Genomic DNA, 14,118 nt, shown 5'->3' on the forward strand with positions numbered 1-14,118 from the left:
CACTCAAAAAGCCCTATTTACATACTTGAAAGGAACAGTGCTGCCACAACCCCAGACATGGCGAGGGAGGTAAATTCCTCCAAAAATGTGTCATCTGGATTTCTCCCTCTGATTTCATGGAAAGGCTTGTCCGAAGCAGCAAGAACAGAAAGTGAAACACCTTCCTCTGATGACTCTTCTTCGCTTTGTTCTCCTTGCAGCGCCAAATCCTCCAACTCTGTTCCTTGTGAACATGGTCGTCTCAAAGAAACTGTATCATGTCCATCTTTGATTGACAGAAAAGAGGTGAAAGGGAGATGGGAGGAAGCACTGTGTATGACGACTTCACTCTGCAAAGGATCAAGCTTGGGGAAGAATTTGTTCACTTTAGCCCCACCTGTAATCTTCCCTCTGGATGTGCTGCATTGTCAGAAGAGACTTCAGTGTGAACATGTCCTCCCTTTGCAGGGCCGTGGTCAGGTGCGGCTCTCTGCTGAGCACATGATATCATCCACCAGCACGTTCTCAGCTCTCGCTACCATCAGAGTGCGTGTTGTATCTGTGGAGGGCCTCTGGGACCCAACAGAGTGTGTCGCCCCAGACTGTGCAGTGAATCTGTGCTTGACACCAGGGAAGCAGCAGCAGCAGGAGAGCGCCATCATCAGAAAATGCCACAACCCTGTTTTCAATGAAGATTTCTTCTTCACAGAGCTGAGTCAGGAGGATCTGCAGGTGTGGAACCTCAAATTAAAAGTTGTGGATAAATCTGCAGCAGGAAAACTGAGGAGAGGGAAAATGATTGGACTGGTCAGTCAACCACTGTCACAGTTGCTTCTTGCAACCAGTGAAGAAAAGCAGTAATTAACAACAGGAAATGTGAGCTCCTTAAAAACAATGTTTTGTCTTTAAAAGTTCCTATTTGTGAGTCGTGAATATTAAGTTAGTGATCTGCATGTGGCAAACCCACGGTCAATGTATCGCGAGAGAACTTACTGTAGGCAGGGATAAGCCAATGAATTCTTAGCATCCTGTGTTAAAAGAATTTTCACTTTCATAAGAGATACTCGAAACCGTATTTACATTAATTATAAATGTTATAAACTGTATTATTTCCAACTTACCGCTGGCCTGTTATTGTGCTTTTCTGACACACCATGTTGTTTAAATGTTGTAAATTTTTATGAACTTAGATGATATGACACTAAAAGTATATTTGTTGTGAAAAATTCTTTAGCATTTGTCCTGTTTTCATTTGACAGTCTAAACACACACACACGCAACCCCCCCCCCCACACACACACCCACACACACACGAACACACGCGCACACACACAGACAAACAAAATGACCAAGATTGACCAAGATAATCCTACCTGGAAAACTAATCAAACCATAATTGAGACAAGAAAACACACAAAAATGAAATAATACCAGAATAATTATTAAAATAATCATAATGATTTTTAAAAAAAAGGTTTCCTTTTGAGTAATTTACAGATGACAGATGCAGATGAGATACGTAAGTACCGGTAGACTTTTTTTAAATATCAATTGTGAAAATTTTAAACACTATTTTACGTAAATATTTATTGACAAATTCTCATCTTCATCAAAAACTTGGCCAAAATTCTACTTACTAATTATTAAATGGAAAGTATTTTAAAGGTTCTTTTTTTTACATAATGCAATATTAACTGAGCTTTGGAACGGTCACACTCACAAGATACTCAAAATGTTCTTACTGCATTCATTTTGTGAACTAAAATTCCGTCTATTTTCAACTTTGTGATTATTCAACCGTTCCTATCTATGTATCTATCTATGTATCTATCTATGTATCTATGTATCTATCTGTCTGTCTGTCTGTCTGTCTGTCTGTCTGTCTGTCTGTCTGTCTGTCTGTCTGTCTGTCTGTCTGTCTGTCTGTCTGTCTGTCTGTCTGTCTGTCTGTCTGTCTGTCTGTCTGTCTGTCTGTCTGTCTGTCTGTCTGTCTGTCTGTCTATCTATCTATCTATCTATCTATCTATCTATCTATCTATCTATCTATCTATCTATCTATCTATCTATCTATCTATCTATCATTTTTTCCAGCTTTATTGAACATAGCGTTAACATACAAAATCCAACATCAAGGAATAAGACAGATCATCAGCAGTGGTAATCAATGCCATCATTCCAAGCTTATTCAATCACCTCAAGTAACGTATCAGAAATATATCAAAAATACAACTTGCTGATAGGAAAATAAAGTATCTTAAACTATATAAAAAAGAATACAAAAAAGAATAATATTATTATCATTTCTTTCTTGCTTGCTTTCCTACGTGACGTAAGCACGCCCAACGTAAAACGTGCTTTGACGTTCTTACGTCACAGAGTTCCGGGCGAAAAGCAAAATATTACACAGGGTGTAAACATGACAGTGTCGCACAGGTAGAGCAATGCAAAAATGGTCTTCGAAAGCCTTGTTGTCGACGTCCTCAACCGGTTTTTGGGTGACTACGTTGTCAACCTTGACAGCTCGCAGTTAAAGCTTGGTATTTGGGGAGGTAAGGCAACTTATGTCTATTCAACGTCTAGCTCCTAAGCTATCAAGCTAAATGCTAACACTTAACGTAACCCGCGTGCGGTTAAGTTTTAGGCTGTTAGCGTCTGTTTGTGTTCCCTTTCCTTTTTAGGAAGCAGACCTTTACTGTTAAGTTAGATGTGAATTTTAAACAACGGATAAATCTAGGCCTACCTTTAAATGCTCAATAATGTTTGCTGTGTTTTCCAAGTTTGTTTTTCTCGGAAGTTTCTTGAAAGTGCCGGTTCGTTCAGGGTCACACCCTTCCACACAGTTCATGAATAAACAGGTCGAAACATGCAAAAACTTACAAACATGCATTTTAAAGTTAAAAATGTAACCTGTCATGTCAGCTCTACTTACTGTTTCACTTTTTTCTTTGGGTAAACAAATGTATTTAACATGTGACTTTATGTTTCAATGTTGAACTGTTTTCAGAAATGGCATAGTCTTGGTCAAAACGGTTCTCTCGCGTGTTTGTTGTTTATCTTTGCACTGAAACAAACGTGAAAACCAGAAAGTAAGTTAAGCCTGATAAGAAAAACAAAATGTATTGATTGTGAGAAACGATTGCTTGGGCGGCATGTGATGCTCCTGTAAGTAGACACAGCTGTGGCATGAGGTGTAGACAATATAGTAATTACACTTGCAAACAGTTAAAATAGAATAGCAGATTATTCAATATTTGTGTTATATGTTATATTAAGTAGAAAAGAAAGCTCCTGTCAAGGGATTTGAGTAAGAAAATGTGGAAAAACTAGGTCAATATAAAGGTAACCAGTCCATCTCCAGAGATCCTAATGTTCCTTTGTCCACACTGCACAATACTGTCGAAAGGACATGGACTTGTTAGCAAAATCCATGAAAATTTGATTAAATATAGTGAGAAGAGTCGCTATGGTAGTAGTCCCAGAGGGACGCCACTGCCAACACAAACCAAGATAGGAGTTTGTCAACATTTATGTGACAAAGCCACAATCCTTCTGGAAGAATGTGCTGTGGTCAGATGAGACAAAAGTAAAGCTGTCTGGTAAAGGACAAAATGGTACTGTTTACAGAAAAGGAAACAGAGCTTTCAAAGAAACTACAGTAAACATTGGAGGTTCAAATATGTTTTTTGGTTGCTTTGACTGTGTGAACAATATCGTGAAAACTGATAATTTTGAGGCACGTTTCAATCAAAGCGCTGGATTGTTGTGAAGTGTCTAGCAATGTGTTGAGATCTGAACCTCACAGAAGACCTGTGAAAATTATTTCCAAACCGCAAAAGGCATCCATTGAATCGGAAAGACCTGGAGCAGTTTGCAAAAAAAAAAGAGTGGTCAGAAGGTGTTAAGAGGTGTCAGAAACATGTGTGATTACAGGAGTGATTGATTTCAGTAACTTTGTTTCTAAATGGGTGCTACCTCACATTAAGTCATGAGGGCTAACAACTTTGTCGTCCGTTTTTTAATGTGTGAATTTATATATGTGTATCTGTATACACGTGTTGCATGTTGACTTTGTAAGCAAAGATTCCCATCATTGCAGGTGATGCAGTTTTAAAAAGTCTTGAAATAAAAGAAAATGCTTTGGTAAGTGTGGAATTCACAGCTTTCTACTTAAAAACTAATATTTGAAACAAATGAATGTGATGCTTTATTTCTGCTCCTGTATTGCAGAGCGAACTTGACATTCCTTTTAAAGTAAAAGCTGGCCACATAGGTAAGATTAAAAGTTTTGGTAAAAACCTTTATTTTGCATACTTGATCAGGAAAAATGTTTTTTTACTGTGTGGTTTTCTCAATAGGGCGCCTTGAGCTCAAGATTCCATGGAAAAATCTTTACACTCAGTCAGTGGAGGCCACACTAGATGGCGTCTACTTACTTATAGTTCCCACAGCCAGTAAGATGATCATTATCATTCATTACAAAAATGTTAACCTAATATAAGACAAAAGCATATCCAATCTAAACCAACCATTTCTGCAAGATAACCTTTTCAATTCAAGAAAACCTTTGTCTTGTTTTAAGCATTTTTAGTAATTAATTAACCCAATTTCTTCAAGGTATAAAATACGATGCAGAAAAAGAGGAGAAGCAGCTACAAGAAGCTCGTCAAAGGGAACTGCAGCGGATAGAAGATACGAAGAGAAAAGCTGCTGAACAAGGTCAGAATCACAATTTGCTTAAAAAAACAATCACTCGATGTAGAGAAAAATTGTCCCCAGCTGGAGTTTTGAGGTTACTTTTTTTTTTTTTGTTAAGGTCTTACTCTAAGCGTAAGTCTTAACTGTGTCACTGGAGTCAAAGGCATAGACTGAAATCCTGTTCTATAAAAAGGAGAACTCCCAATGCTATGCTGTGTCTGGGTTCACGTGTCTCATGTTTGTCTTGGCTTCTGTTTGACAGATGATCCTCAACAGGAGAAGCAGGACTCATTTATGGAAAAGCTTGTTACTCAGGTCATCAAAAACCTGCAGGTTAAGATCGCAAACATCCATGTTCGCTATGAAGACAATGTGAGTATTCAAGTACTCAGTAGAACCTGGAACAAAAAAATTTTACACCTTTTTAATTTTGGTTCACTCATGATTATGTTTTAATGTAATAATAGTGCGGTGGGGGGGATTTTTGTTGCATTCTTTTTGTTAAATGACTGTATTAATTAATAATTCAGGCTGAGTGTGAATCGCTTCATGTGTGGGGTAAAATTGAACCAACACGTTCTTCCAACATTTAATTTTTCCTTTGTGTTTTGCAGGTCACCAATCCAAAATGTCCTTTGTCATTTGGGGTGTCTCTCAAAAATCTTAGCCTTCAGGTATATTGCTTTTTTACTCGTATCACCAATAACTACTTGTTAGTGTAGAATATATTGTAAAATTTACATGATTCCATTTTCATTTTCTTGTAACATTATGCTGACAGACTTCTGATAAGAACTGGAAGCCAAGTCTCCTGGATGAGAACGCAAGGCTTTTTTTTAAGGTAAAAAATATAGCCTTTTATAGTTTTTTTTTTTTTTTGTTGCTTTTAAAGTTGAAGTTCTGTTATTTTCACACAACTGAGTGTGTGAAATTTCCTCTATGCATTTGACCCACCCCCTGGGGGAGCTGTGAGCTGCAGATACAGTTCCCTCAGGAACCATTGGCCTTTAAACCCCCAATCAAAGGAAAAAGTCAATGCATTTAGCTGTTTTTTTTAACCTTTCTGATAATTGAAACCCTTCTCACGCTACACTAAAGCTTTTCTTTTAAACACGAGTGATTTTGTCTGAACTCTGGCCTCTGAGTCAAACTAGCTAGTTAAGTCTTTAACTGTAATAAGATAAGACTGTTGCGTGGCTAATAATTGTCCTGTCTTGCTTCTTTTCAGTTGGTGAAACTAGAGAACTTGTTTGCTTATTGGAATGTAAACTCAGTGCTTTTCTCCACTCAAAGTGCAGAAGAGGCTTTGGTAAGTGTCATCAGAGAATAGAATACTTTATATAAAAATCTTCAAAAAAGCTTAAATTTTGACAAAAAAAATGTCTTTCCTTTTTAATTTATTTTAAACAGCGTTCTCTTGAAAACAGCATGACAATCCAGAAGTCTCCTGCTGCTAACCATGACTTTAGTGAGTGTCTGTGTCTCTCACTTTAAACAAACCATCTTTATAAAAGCTGTTGACTGGAGTGAATCTAGGTAAAAGGAAGGCTACCCTGCAGATATGACATTTGGGTGTTTTCGTAGTTCTGGTTCTGCAATGTGTGGGGAAATGAAATGTATGGATTACACAGTTATTCAAATATATAGAAGAAAACAATTGGTTGAAACAGGTTTTTTTAGATCTCAACAGCTTTTTTTAGATCTCAGCAGCTTTTTTTGATCTCCAGTGTTGACTCAAGTTTATGATTGCACATCAAAGTTAGGAGTTGAAGCCTATTTCTTTCCATGTAAACTAAACAGAATTTGCTCAAAATGATCTTTTTCCTGTTGATGCAGTCATTCGACCCATCTCGGCTGATGCTAAACTGAAGATGAATCCCAGGTCGGATGTGGATTTTTCTTCTCCTAAAGTGGACCTGATGGTAAATCTGAGTGAGGTAGCCATTGAACTGAACAAACCCCAGGTAGGTTGAGAGAGAACTTCTTGGAAAACAGATCAAAAGAAGTATTATAAAATGTCAATTCCATGAATCCTTTAATCTGCCTCATAATTGGAGACATCCTGTTTTTCTAGTACATCAGCATTTTGGAGCTGCTAGACTCTGTGGATATGATGTCACGCAATCTGCCATACAGGAAATACAAACCTGTGGTCCAAGTTCACCAGAATGCTGGCACATGGTTAGAAATCTTTATGTGGCATAACGGTTTTTTTTATTGCAGTCTTGTTGCAGGTTTAATGAGTTCATATGTGTTTGTTTAAGGTGGAAATATTGTATCACAAGCATACTTGAGGTCAACGTAAAACCCCATCTTCACATGTGGTCATGGCAACACATCCGTCGACACCGGGCAACTGTACAATGTTACAAAGAGTTCTACAAGACAAAAATCACTTGCAAGAAACCCAGTGACAATCTTCTCAAGGATCTAGAGGTGGGGGCTGAACTGATGAGAAATAATAAAGAAATGGAGGAAATGGTTCCAATGGTGCTGTTTTATTCACATACACTCCTGATCAAAATCTTAAGACCAGTTAAGAAATCGCATACATTTGCATTCTACATGGCTAGATTTTAAAAAGGGTTCTAAGTAGAATTTTAAAAATGTAAAAATAGGAATTGGCAACAGGAGGCCAAACATTTTGAGCAGACAATTTAATTAAAACAACAATTCAACTGCAATGGTGGTGTTCAGATAATCAAAATTGACCATAGCACTAAAAAAATCCTGTTAAGTCTTCAAAACAGATATCAAAATGACCAAACAAAACAGTCAGTCATGAGAAGCTCCACCGTTCTTGTTGATGACCTCAAATATCTGTTTGGCATGCTTGATGCGAGTGTTCCTAAAAAGCTTTTGGAAAGGTTGTGCTGTGAATATGGCTAGTTAAGTGGTAGTGGTGAATATGGCTTCATGAAGGGCATCCACTGTCTGGAAGTGATGCCCATTTTTGTAATTTCCCCTTACCATCCATTTCGAAACTTTTTCAATTGGATTTAAATAAGTAGAACATGTAGGATGGGCCAAAAGAGTGACAAAAGTCAGCTGTCAGGCAGGCATTGTCCTGTTGAAAAACCAAGTCACCACCATACAGACGAGGGCTCTTAATCATGAGGCATGCCCCCTGCTAAATCTCCACATAATCCTTGCAAAACCTGAAGCTCCATTGTTTTGTTGAAGAAAAAAGCCCCTAAGACAACGATGGCTCCTTTTTCACTGTGCCATGTAGAAAACATTTCATGTAGAAAACATTTGTTATAGTAGTAATGTTGGAAGCCATCAGGACCTTCAAGGTTACATTTTATTTCATCGGAAAAGAGAACTTTCCTTCTCTTTATGATGTCCCATGTTTGGTGTTCCCTTGCAAAGTCATTCCTGGCATACCTGGTCTGCCAATTGACTTTTTTTTGTTCCGTAACCCTAAGAATCTTTAAAATAAACTTCTAAACTGCTGTTTTACTGCATTCATCCTCAGCAACAATGGCATATTGTGAGAGGCTGTGCTTATGCAGCTCAATAACATTCAAAGAAGTTAAGCTTTTTTGCAATAGATCATGACAGGATGATTACCGGTACTTATAAGAAAAAACATGCAATGCATATAACTAGATCTTATCATTTAAACTGACAGTTAAAAATGTGTTCTCTTACTCCACCTTTTTTTTTTTTTTTTTTTGCATTTTGAACCTCTCTCTGTTAAGTTCTGTGATAAATGCAAATTCTTGCATTGTCTTAACTGGTCTTATGATTTTTGATCAGAAGTGTGTTGAAAAAATTCAATCAGCCTCTCCTAGTTTGTTATATTAAGAATTTTATTTTCCTAAATTCTTATCTTCTAGAACACAGAAAAGGCCTTGGATATTTTCAACATTACTTTGGCCAGACGGCAGGCTGAAGTAGAGGTAAGCTTCAGAATTTGTTGATATTTTTTGTTTATTTAAAGCTAGCTAGCTTTTGATTCATGTACCTGTCTTAGGCAAGCAAGGCAGGGCTGCGGATTTATCGTCCAGGAGTGAAGATGGAGGAAGAGGAGTCTCAGGGCTGGTTCAGTTGGGTGTGGAACTGGGGAGGAGAAGCTGAATCACAAGCAAAAGTGACCAATGCTGGAGGTACTTATTTATGTTATTAGGCAGAACTCCCAAGGAGAAAGCAAAAAGAAACAAAAAATAATTTTGGGAATATAATATCGGCGATGTTCTTTTCCAGAAAAAGTTCCATGTTTTTAATTGCAGCATTTAACAGTTTTGTTTTACTTCTGTGTCACTTTTATCTCTCAGGTTTTGATGGGCTCTTGACTCCTGCAGAGAAAGCCAAACTCTACACTGCCATTGGCTACAGTGAAACTGCTGCTAATCCTAATTTGCCTAAGAAAGTAGGTGTCTTCTGGTCAACTAGCAGTAAATGAAATTTTTTTAAACAAAATATAAAAGCTTCTTGAAGTTAATGGACTTTACATTGATAATTCTCTAATGTAAATGATTTTTAGTTTGAGGACATGAAGGTCAATTTCCACATGGAAAGACTGTGTGTATCCATTAAAGATGAGAAAGACAAAAATGAGGTCATGAGGCTGACTGTCGGGGAGCTCAAGTCTACACTCACTCAAAGACCTGGAGCACAAGCCATCAAGTTAGTTTAATCTCTGTTTGACCGTTTTCTTTTGGAATGATGATGATTCTGCTGCAGACACAGAGTATCTGAGTTGACTTTACATGGTATAGAAATGACCAATGGCTACTTTATGTGCCCTTATCTGGCATTGACACTTACAGATTTCTCCTTCATGTCCTTGTAGGATAACAGCTGAGCTTAGTTTGTTTGAAGTCACTGGTCTGGCCAGTAACAGGCCTGCACCAACGCTCCTTTCATCAAGGAGGGCAGCCACAAAAACAGGGACACCTCTTCTCATCATTCTGTTTGAAACCAATCCACTGGATGAAAGTGCTGACCAGAGATTTCATGTCTCATCTCAGCCACTGGAAATCATCTATGATGCTGTAAGTGGTATCCTCCATTGCTAAATGTGTGTAAATGAATCCCTCATAGGGATCTAAATGAAAACTTTGTTGGTTTGTGCAGTTAACTGTAAACAGTGTGTCAGAATTCTTCAGACTTCCAGATGACGTGCAGCTTAATGAGTTTACCAAGGCAACACTAATGAAACTGGAGCAATTTAAAGATCGCACAGCCACAGGTGAGTGGAATCTACAACTTTTATCCGATCTAATGTTCATTATATTGGCTTTCAATCCTTCCACCATCTACACCTTTTCTATCCCATTTTGGATCTGTGGTAGATTAAAGCCAACACTCTGTTTCTAAATTTGAGGCAAACTACAAGAGAAAAAAAGAGTAATAGGAAGAAACAAATTTTTACCTTTTTTGGTTATGTTTACTGAGATTGTTAAACCTAATATTGATCAAACCAAATTAAAAGAAAGCTAACTATGTCCCAACATGTACATCTTTAGAATTCAAAGCAGGTGTATATGGGTTTACTTTTTAGTTCATGTTATATGTTTCCTCCTGCAGGTAAAAACAATTAATTCTTATTTTGTTCTGCAGGTTTACTGTATGTGATTGAAACACAGAAAGTTCTCGACCTGAAGGTAAACCTCATGGCCTCCTACGTCATCGTTCCACAGAGTGGCTTTTACGATGGAACACAGAACATTTTGCTGTTGGATCTTGGTCATTTTAAGGTTCGAAAGCTTGAAGTTCAATAAATCGCATCCAGTTGGAACAAGAATTACTTTTTATATACTGAGTGATGTTTTAATATTTCTGCATTTGTTTCCACCTCTTCAGATGGCCAGTCAGAGCAAAGAGAATTTGCCACAGCTGACCCCATGTCCCAGTAACATTGAAGCGATCATGTCCAGAGCATACGACACCTTTGATGTGCAGCTCAGCTCCCTCCAATTCCTGTACAGCAAACCAGGTGAGCAATACGTAAGATGAGAACAGTCATGTATGTTAATATATTTTATAAGCTCATTTTCTTAATATAACCACTTAATACCGCATTTTCTTCTGAAAATGGAATACACTTTTCCCTAACCCAAATGGCAAACATCTCAAATTGACAAATTTACATGTGAATTCTCTCGCAGAAGGTATCTCCGCTTCTTCAACTGTAGACATGCCACCCACATAAACTTTTTATAAAAAGGACACATGAGATCTGATGCCCTGAACTCGGCTCTTTTATGCTCGCTTGCTTTCCACAACTGGGAAAAAGGAGCTAAACTTAAAGTTAAAGACTAAACACCGACATACATTCGTGAACGGATCTTTCATCTATGGTTACAGGCATTGTACTTTAACATCATTGATCACTTAAGTTGTGGTGAAGCTCAGGCAGAAATTGTGGTAATGTTGCTCACAAACAACTTTTCAATTTCCCAGTCATTGAAAAGAAAAATTAACAACTTGCAGCCATCCCAAATGAAAAATGACTTTTTTTCAGTTTTCTACCAAGAAATAAGTCGTCATCTTGAAAAAATGAGCTGAAATAAATCATGAGCAGACATGGCTGTTCTTATCTTTAGTAGTACTAAAATAGAGGAGCTCAAATGTAAATGAGATGCTAAAAAAATAAATTCTCTTTTTCTAAATTTGTTTTCAAAATAATTTTCTCCATCAGCAAAGATGGCTGATGGAGAAAACTTGAAGGTTTTTGGTGATCCAGGTGGAGTCGCCTGAGACCTTATTGATGGAATTGGACTTTTTTTCGTAGAGTGGGAATTTTTTTTTTTCATTCAAGGAACTTCTTTAGCCTGCTGAAAAGAGATCTTAATATGTCATCTCAGATGTATAATCCAAAAATATTTTGAATTTGTCTTTATGAAAAGTTTATCCTTAGGATAATGAAACTGTTATCCATAGGTGGGGACTGGAAAAAGGCTCGTAAACAAAAGCAATCACCGCTCCACATCCTGGAGCCCGTCGACGTGAATGTGGATTTCAGCAGAGCGATGGTTGTCAAAGATTCCCGCATGCCAAAGTCAGTTTTCATTTATACTGGTTAAAAAAATAGGTATTTAATTTAGCATTAAAGAACTCATGCAAGTACTATTAAAAATCACGCTATATATAGCTTTTTAGAGCACAACACTGTTAAGTATGTAAGACACAGAGCATGTTACCTGTTGTTTCTTTGTACCTAATTGGGAGCAATTTGACCCAAAGCCATAACCTAATCTCAGATCACTTTTCCACAATGTTTAATATTTTTAACACTCCCTGTAGAACAAGCTTTGTAATCGGATGTTTCTAAATAGGCTAAGCAGATATTTTGTTATTAAAGTTATTTTTAGTCATTAAAAATGTAAGTCACTACTATTATTTTGCAGAGAGAAACTTTTATCATATATTAGTCTTCTCATGCCATGATGAATCATCTTTTGCCACTTTTTTTTTTTTTGTAGATATAAAGTACTTGGAGAACTTCCTCTGCTGTCCCTCAGAATTTCTGATATTAAACTTCGAAATGTTCTGGAGCTGGTTGATAGTATCCCACTGCCTGAGAGCAAACCCTCTGCTCACAACACTGCTCCATCTTCCACTCAAAAGGTAAGACCTGCTTTGTCTCAAAACAGAAAATCACTAAAGTTCTCTGAATTTGACCTCACAGTTGCTAAATTTAAATTGTGTTAAATCCAACTTTGTCATTTGTTTCAGCCAAAGAAGTCTTTTACCCCTCAGCTCGCTTTCAAAAGACCTCCTCTTTTACCTGACCAGCGCTCTTCTCTTTTTTTTGAGTCATGTGAGACCATCAGCTTAACATCATTGGGTGAGATGTTTGGACACTCTAATACGCTAACCTTTTTTTAACTTGGTCCCATTCAAGTTGCGATATTATCTTGTAGTCTTCCCTAATGTAGTACATGAATTTAATTTCACATCACACCAATCAAAAAAGGATTTATTCTAGAATATTCGTCAGAATTTTAAAAACTGTTAATTTCTTTTTATTCAATACAATACTGCATCAATGCACTGTGGCGTTGGGTCTATCAGCCTGTGGCACTGTGAAGATGTAAGGAAGCCCTTTTATTTGCCTTCAGGTCGCTTCTATTAGGTTTAGTTTCTTGTTTTTATGATTACAACTTATAGATTGTTTTTTTTTTAGTTCAGATCAGGCAGGTTTGCCAGACAATCAAGCAGAGTAAGATCATGATCACAGAACCTGTTTGTGGTGATTAGGCATTGTGGGCAGGTGTCTGGTGCTGCTGGAAAAGGAAATTGGCATCTCCAGCAGCTTGTCAGCAGAGGGCAGCAGAAAGTTGTCTAGAGATTCCTGGCAGATGGCTGTATCGACTTTAGTCATTAGAAAACTCAGTGGATACTAGACTTCAAGTAATGTGTATGCTGTGCCTCTCCAATGTTTCCCTAGACTATATTATCCACATAAAATGTAAGCTTACTTTCATGTAAAAGAAAGAGTCCAGTTTATTTTTCTCTTTTGATGGTCCTGACTTTGTCCTTGGTTCAGTAGTGGCATGAAGAATGGGAAAGTAGTTGCCCATCGTCTGTGTGTGTGCGGTGGCTCTGATTGCACCGACTCCAGCCCCAGTCCATTTATTATGATGCCAATGTCCTTTTGTGGCTCTTAGTGATGATTTGTCTTTGGGGCATTTGTCATGTCAGCTGTCCTCTGCATGATTATAGTGAGTGAAACCATTTAAAGGCTCAGCAAACTTTTGAGTGATTGTGTGATTTGAGTTAGTTTACACATTTGTTTGACACAGTGAATTTCCAAGACAGTAGTTGACATTTAAATTTAGAAAAAAATGATTGAGTGAAATACAACTTCACTTTTTTAATTTGACAGATTTTTAATTTTACTGTTTCATGTTTAAAGTGTATTTTAAGTAAAACAAAAAAAAATTGGAAAATTTAGAAATTTTGGTTTTAACAGGCCAACGCTTCTAACCAGAAAAATATTTATTAATCTAGAAACAGCAATAGTCAAACTCAAACTTATTTTATATTTTATCACTGCATTTTTAGTGTAAATTCAGCTAAATTATTCTTAATTTTTTTTTTTTTAGCTTGAAACATGTTGGAATAAAGCAACTTATCTTTCCTTAAAAATCAGGCTCAGAGGAAGATTTGTTCTACGATGCTCCCAGTTCTCCTGTTGGGGATGACTCCTTCTTCCCAGACAATCCCCTGCCACTGCGCTATGTTGATTCAAGAAATAGAAGAAGCTTGATAAAGGAAGACGTGCAGAAGAACATGACGGAGTTCTTAATGACATTTCTGATAAACGAGGTACTAAAAGGTTTTGTAAATATATTTATAGCTTTACACTTAATTCTCGTTTTTCACATTCATGTCTTTTGTGTTGATGATCAAGCTTAAAGTTTATTCTCACAATTAAAAACAGTTTAGTAGATTGATTGAAATTAGAAGATTATGTCAAATGTTTCTGCT

General features: G+C 37.1%; 1 protein-coding gene across 5 annotated transcripts in view; it reads left to right on the forward strand.

Annotated features, from left to right (window-relative positions):
• The first annotated feature begins 2,341 nt into the window (after positions 1-2,341).
• The window catches only part of vps13a (vacuolar protein sorting 13 homolog A), a 43,338-nt gene continuing 31,561 nt past the window's right edge, over positions 2,342-14,118 (forward strand). For 4 of the 5 annotated variants that reach the window (XM_078953054.1, XM_078953055.1, XM_078953057.1 and 1 more), the window contains exons 1-25: positions 2,342-2,528; positions 4,076-4,119; positions 4,207-4,249; positions 4,335-4,430; positions 4,594-4,695; positions 4,937-5,046; positions 5,289-5,348; positions 5,456-5,515; positions 5,903-5,983; positions 6,085-6,142; positions 6,511-6,638; positions 6,749-6,855; positions 6,939-7,110; positions 8,517-8,579; positions 8,654-8,786; positions 8,955-9,049; positions 9,164-9,306; positions 9,473-9,674; positions 9,757-9,871; positions 10,243-10,379; positions 10,486-10,618; positions 11,566-11,683; positions 12,108-12,252; positions 12,361-12,472; positions 13,781-13,956. In XM_078953054.1, coding sequence (XP_078809180.1) covers positions 2,429-2,528; positions 4,076-4,119; positions 4,207-4,249; positions 4,335-4,430; positions 4,594-4,695; positions 4,937-5,046; positions 5,289-5,348; positions 5,456-5,515; positions 5,903-5,983; positions 6,085-6,142; positions 6,511-6,638; positions 6,749-6,855; positions 6,939-7,110; positions 8,517-8,579; positions 8,654-8,786; positions 8,955-9,049; positions 9,164-9,306; positions 9,473-9,674; positions 9,757-9,871; positions 10,243-10,379; positions 10,486-10,618; positions 11,566-11,683; positions 12,108-12,252; positions 12,361-12,472; positions 13,781-13,956 — 2,733 coding nt within the window. In that variant the 5' untranslated portion in view covers positions 2,342-2,428. The remainder of the gene's footprint in view (positions 2,529-4,075; positions 4,120-4,206; positions 4,250-4,334; positions 4,431-4,593; positions 4,696-4,936; positions 5,047-5,288; positions 5,349-5,455; positions 5,516-5,902; positions 5,984-6,084; positions 6,143-6,510; positions 6,639-6,748; positions 6,856-6,938; positions 7,111-8,516; positions 8,580-8,653; positions 8,787-8,954; positions 9,050-9,163; positions 9,307-9,472; positions 9,675-9,756; positions 9,872-10,242; positions 10,380-10,485; positions 10,619-11,565; positions 11,684-12,107; positions 12,253-12,360; positions 12,473-13,780; positions 13,957-14,118) is intronic. The other variant, XM_078953056.1, reaches the window with a different exon arrangement.

Source organism: Oryzias latipes, chromosome 9 (assembly GCF_053564925.1).
Source record: "Oryzias latipes strain Hd-rR chromosome 9, Olatipes_Hd-rR_3.1".
NCBI lineage: Eukaryota > Metazoa > Chordata > Actinopteri > Beloniformes > Adrianichthyidae > Oryzias > Oryzias latipes.